Raw genomic sequence first — 5,834 nt, 5'->3', positions numbered from 1 at the left:
CATCGCCAGTAGAATCTGTGCGGAGCCCCTTGCTTTCAATGTTACTGTCCCAGATTTACCTGCTTTTACCATTTAGTACCTGTACATACTATAGTACAGTGTTGAGTATGACGGCTGCAACACCAGGTGATATATACATTCATCCATCTTCAATAACCACTGGTCCAATGCAGGTTCACTGTGGTCCAGAGTCTATCCTGGAAGCCTAGGGCACAAGGCAGGATACAGCCTGGAGACAACACCAGTCCATCACAGGATACTCTCTCTCTTTCATAGACACACACATAGAGCAGCAACAGTTTAGTGTCACCAGATCAACTGAAACACATGTCTTTGGACTGTGGGAGGAAACCAGAGCTTCTGGAGGAAACTCACGTAATATTATGCAAACTACACAAACACTGAGCGGGATTTGAACCCATAGCACAGGAGCGATGAGGCACCAGTGGTACCCGCCGTACCACCATGACCACAGGAAAAGGCCACTTTGATTTGGATGCAAGTGACAGGTGAGAATGAAGATCTTTACCTACTAATCCTTTCCTACTTGACTGCACAACACTGGAGCTGAAGAGAGGAAAACTAATCCGATTTCCCTTAGCTCACATTTTTATTAAAATAAGATTCATTTCGCAGAAACGTAAATTTCATTTGTAAAAATCCTGATATTTTACCTACTTACTTGCTGAAAATCATCTAGCTTCTTCTTGACAGTGGAGCCCAGGACTTACAAGCACAGTAACGTAGACCCATCAACATCATTCCCCATTATGATTCATCCTGAGTGAGGGGCTCTGGCCTGAGGATGAGCATAAATCTGGAGAGAAGTTCAGGAAGTCCAGAATCGTGTGGAATCTAAGAAACACACAAAACACTGGCAGATGGAACATATTCATAGATGCTTCACACAAGTCCAAATAAAACCCGTTCCTCTGGAAAAGAGCCACTAATCCACAGTCACAGCTGCCTCCCTCTCAACCCTGGAACTCAACTGAACACTGACCTCAACGGACTCAACCAGGGCAGTTTTAACAGGATCTCGGTCCGCTTGGTATCAAAGGGTATTTTAGTCCGAAAATCTGCTTAATCGGCATTTGGGACCGAGACCGTAAGTGGTAAAACCTTATTCAGTCGCATTATTGCGCAGGTAGTGGAATGCCTGATATGCATTGTGAGTACCGATAGTCCCGGGTGAGGTGAACTGTCAACCCCAGCTGTCACCTTAAGCATTCCAGGTTGTCCTTTGGACCGCAGTCAACCTGGACAGACTGCTATGCTGTTTCCAGCCGCTGTTCTTTCTCCAAGTCAGATCCTACAGAGGACAGATTTAGCACCACCCTACATCAGAGGGCAGGGGCACGTCGGCGTGGTAGCCAGGCCTCTGACCCGCAACGACAAGAAGTCGTTTCGTCCACGTCCAGCATATCCCCGGAATGTCCTCTGCTCGCTCATTAACGGCATTGTACATTTAGCACAGTTGTTTGGTGCACGGCGGCTATGAATAGCACAGCGATGACAGCCTCCCAGGGCTCAAGAGTTACTACAGGGAAAATATTCAAAGCCTAGTGTTGCGGCTGGTAAACACGACAAAGAGGAACATGCCGTGCCGAGGGGTCAAAGCCTGGCTTTACTAACCCCTCCTGGTTCCTTCAGCCCAGTTAGTTATCGGTGCTACTTGTATACTTTCATTTCAAAATCTTCTCTAAATAAAAAGCACCAAACAGCCACTAGAGCAGGGGTTCTCACACCCCTGAAAGGCTTCAGTACTTTGAAGTCTAAAGAAAGCTTTTAAAAAAAAATAAAAGGAAAAATGTTGTGCTATGAGTACCTATGACAATTCTATTTGACTAATCAGAGCTGTATTTTTTTCCAGATTTGACAAAATTTTTCTACAAAGGATCGCTAAACCAAAACACCCTAGAAAAGGTAACAAACCTTACTAGGGGTATATGGTGTCAGGGAGAAAAACATAGCACTGCAAATGAGAGTAAAGACAAAGGCCAACACACAATCTTTGACCCAACTGAATTTTGCAGAAGAGATCCATTCCTGCACCAATGAATAGTTTTCATGAGAACTTTTTAGCAGAATTGTTTTTCTTTTAAAAAAAAAAAAAAAAAAAACACTTATTCAGTGAATTTATAAGGCCCCGCCTTCATTTGAGAACAGCCAATTTTAGCATTATGCTCATGGAACGCTGGGGTTCAAGTATGAGACGAAGTTCAACAAGCCATGGCTTTATTCAAGTACAAAACTTGACTCAGATGGAAACATAGTCCAGAGAACACTGCCACAAGGCCGGTTCTCCCCTCATGATCCCGCTCTATTTGGGAGCCTCTGCTGCTGTTGTTGCTGCTGCCGCCGCCGCCGCTGCTGCCGCCGCTGCCGCCCTCACCTTCTTCAGTCCTTTCTTGTTGTGTTTCTTGGCAAACCTCATGTTCCTCAAGAATTTGGGGTCAACCTAGAAAAACATTTCTGTTTTACACGAGCTAAGAGACAAAATTAAGATGAACCCAGTGAAATGAATAAATTTCTCGCTCCCATGTGGTATAATGACCTCCCTCTGTCCCTTGGAGCTGCTGAATCCCTCCCCGCATTCAAAAAGGGTCATAAAACTAATCTATTTCTGACGCATTTCTCTGCTAATCTTCTGACCACTAGATAAATTGACATCACATCATTATGATAATCTTGGTATCTCCCATGTGACTAATTTCTACAGAAAGTAGTGTACCACCAAATATGGTGGCATTAGACAAACAAGCTCTAATGCTAAGTTTCTTTGGCTGTTGCAAAATGTGCTTTTGTTTACTCTGAGTTATACACTCTTATGGAGACAAGTGTCTGATAGATGAAAAAAATCTAAGTGTAGAGAGTCAATATGAACCATTTATAAAATATCAAATTTACTCAACAATCCAGGGTAAAGTGAGCAAATACTTGTACTTAGGAATTAAATACCTTCACTTTTCTCTAGACTCTCACACACTCACACACATTTTCTGAACCACTTGTCCCATACGGGGTCACGGGGAACCAGAGCCTACCCGGCAACACAGGGCGTAAGGCCGGAGGGGGAGGGGACACACCCAGGATGGGACGCCGGTCCGCCGCAAGGCACCCCAAGCGAGACTCGAACCCCAGACCCACCAGAGAGGAGGACCCGGTCCAACCCACTGCGCCACCGCACCCCCTTTACCACTCAAAACTCATTACATTTATTCATTTAGCATCTTTTGTTTAGAGCAATGTACAACTTAGAGTAAAAAAAAAAAGTGCATCAGAAACACATGGAGATGCAGACAGACAATTCACAAAGTACAGTCAGTGCATCCAAAACCATTCAACCAGCACAGGAGCGACAACTGAGAAGCTGAAGACTCTTTACTGCAAAGGAATACATACAACAGCAAAAGAGCTGGCTGACACATAAAGAGCAATAAAACACAATAACATGCACTTAAAATGAAGTTAAAAGATTTTCTGTAAAACCCACAATACCTGGTCAATGAGTTTACAGTTACTTTTGCACCTTCTTTGTGATGTAGAAGGACCCTTTGCCAACCCAGCAGCTTTCATTCAGGTTTTAAAAGGTGCTCAATATGACAAGAATTGATTATATACTCTTATCCTTGGGAAGTGGATACACCAAATATCAAATAGCCAGTGCAACAAACATAAAGACACTTGACTGTACCGCAATGTCACTGTGCAATTTACAGCCAGTTGCACTGTGAAATAAAGATGCCATTTCTACATTTGCTTTAGGAATGTTATACTTCAATTTAAAAGGTTTCCTTAAAAAGTATATAAACATCTGAGGTCAAAGGCAACAATTCATTCATAATCAGTCATTTCCAACTTAATGAACTAATTCACACCTTCTTTCAACTGGCAACTAACTTTCACTCCCTACATCCCATCAAGAGCAATGAGCTCCTCCATCTCTCTCTGCTTGGTGGTCCTACTGAAAGGTCTAAAGTCAGGACCATAAGTTCTCTGGTTTGGTCCCAGCATGGTACAATAAACTCCCTCTGTCTCTCAGACCTGCTGAATCCCTCCATATCTTAAGAGTTCAACACCATCTGATATTATCCATGTTTTTTGCCATTTTTAGGTAATCTCTAGAGGCAGCTACTTGAGTGATGTGACCCAGCAACATGTTGGTATCAGACACATACGCTGTCTGTCCATCACCTTGTCTCTAATGTTCTACTGAATTTATTTCCTTAAAAGACCAAATGAATAAATCTAAAACTAATTTTTAACTTCAAAGTGTGCAGATGCAATGCAGACAGTCCACAGAATAAACAAAAAAGTCACGGCACCTCAGTTTTATTCCATCATGAAAGAAACTTCCTGAATAAATTGTGGATGCGCGAATACAAAGTAGCACACAAATTTGATATTCTGACCAACACGCATTAAATAATCAAATAAACGTGTCAACTATTTATCCAAGTCACCAGAAAAGCCAAAAATACACTAAACAAATCACAAACAGCTAAAAGCAACACAGGAATGCACATTTTAATGCATGCCAGCCAGAACACACAAGAGATAAGGAGTTATATTTACCCCTTTTAGAGACTCGTATCGGTGAGTCCTTGGCTTCTTGATGCCATTTCTGTGAGCCTTGCGAGCTGTGAGGAGGGACAGTCAACAGTGAACGAAAACACACACACACACACTGTGTAGACATGTTGTTTATAGAGACTGAGTGAGGCCAAGGATGAGGCTCTACTCACACTGGTTATGGGTGGTGTGGTTCTTCGACTTGGCCATTTTTGGGTTATCGCAGCTGCATAGATAAAAAGAAAAGGAACATGGTAAATGCTCATTAGAAAATACTACTTGGGATTTAAAATAGTTTACGAGGAGGTGTTTTATATAAATGAACCGCCGGTCCCGACCCATGCCATGGCATGATGGAGCAACACAACACTGGCTTAAAATCTGGGCCTTATATATATATATATATATATATATATATATATATATATATAATAATCCTCACTCAAAGTCTTTCGACAATTAATGAAGATGTAATAATTAGAATATTGTTATGGCGATATGAAACGAATAAATCAATTAAGGTATTCGGCGGACGTAGGGAAGTTCGCAAAATTAGAACACAAGTTTATATTAGCTCAAACAAGTTTTTTTAAGTTAATACAAAATTCAAAAGTTGTGTTGCATCGTATTATGCACTAAACGACTATTGTGATTTCTATTTTACTCCCCGCGTTGCAGGATTGATAAGAGTTTTCAGACAACAATTTTGTGGTGAAATGAGTACCTTCCACACGTACGGAATCCCAACCGGAAGAGGAAGAGTGCGTGCGGTGCATTGTGGGAAATCAAGAGAGCGGCCGGAAGTTCCTTTTTGTTTTTCTACCTGTGATTTGGGCGCGTTTGACGCCGTAGAACAACCTCACACCGCCATCTCCTGCTGGGGGGTGCGCAGTACACACGAACGTATTACTGTCCCGACCAAGTTACCTAGGGAGTTTACCGTGAAAGTTACCGTCACACCAGTCAGCATTCAGTTTCAGATGTTGTCTCATTCTTGGCGAGCTATTTTGTCCCTGTAATAATACACATACACGTATTTTGGGGTAATAGTAACACAGGTGTGTGTGTGTGTGTGAGAGAGAGAGAGAGAGAGAGAGAGTGAGTAAGTGATTTCTGCAGCACAAGTCAGAAGTTCAAGTCATATTTCCCAAATATCATATTTTTACATGTCATATTTTACATTTCAGGTGTTGTCCACTTTCCTTAAACACACATTCCAGGTGAAAGATAAACCTCCAGTTTAATTTCTTTGAAGAATA

The 5,834-nt window shown here is 42.1% G+C and overlaps 1 protein-coding gene across 1 annotated transcript; it reads right to left on the bottom strand.

The window, feature by feature from the left end:
* Positions 1–2,221: 2,221 nt before the first annotated feature.
* Positions 2,222–5,347, bottom strand: rpl29 (ribosomal protein L29). Its single transcript, XM_029247859.1, has 4 exons — positions 5,300–5,347; positions 4,749–4,801; positions 4,579–4,643; positions 2,222–2,461 (listed from the first exon to the last, which is right to left on the bottom strand). Exons 2-4 carry the CDS (start codon positions 4,783–4,785, stop codon positions 2,324–2,326), a joined length of 240 nt encoding a protein of 79 aa, XP_029103692.1. The 5' UTR covers positions 4,786–4,801; positions 5,300–5,347; the 3' UTR covers positions 2,222–2,323.
* Positions 5,348–5,834: the final 487 nt, after the last annotated feature.

This window comes from Scleropages formosus, chromosome 22 (genome assembly GCF_900964775.1).
Source record: "Scleropages formosus chromosome 22, fSclFor1.1, whole genome shotgun sequence".
Classification (NCBI taxonomy): domain Eukaryota; kingdom Metazoa; phylum Chordata; class Actinopteri; order Osteoglossiformes; family Osteoglossidae; genus Scleropages; species Scleropages formosus.
The sequence above is the reverse complement of the archived record's forward strand: the minus strand, read 5'-3'. Positions and strand labels throughout refer to the sequence as shown.

Excerpts from the sequence above, each read along its gene's own strand:
- rpl29 (XM_029247859.1), bottom strand. The coding sequence starts at position 4,785 with ATGGCCAAGTCGAAGAACCACACCACCCATAACCAGT. Across the intron at positions 4,644-4,748 it reads CCACACCACCCATAACCAGT|CTCGCAAGGCTCACAGAAAT; the intron begins GTGAGTAGAGCC and ends CCCTCCTCACAG. Across the intron at positions 2,462-4,578 it reads GATACGAGTCTCTAAAAGGG|GTTGACCCCAAATTCTTGAG; the intron begins GTAAATATAACT and ends ATGTTTTTCTAG.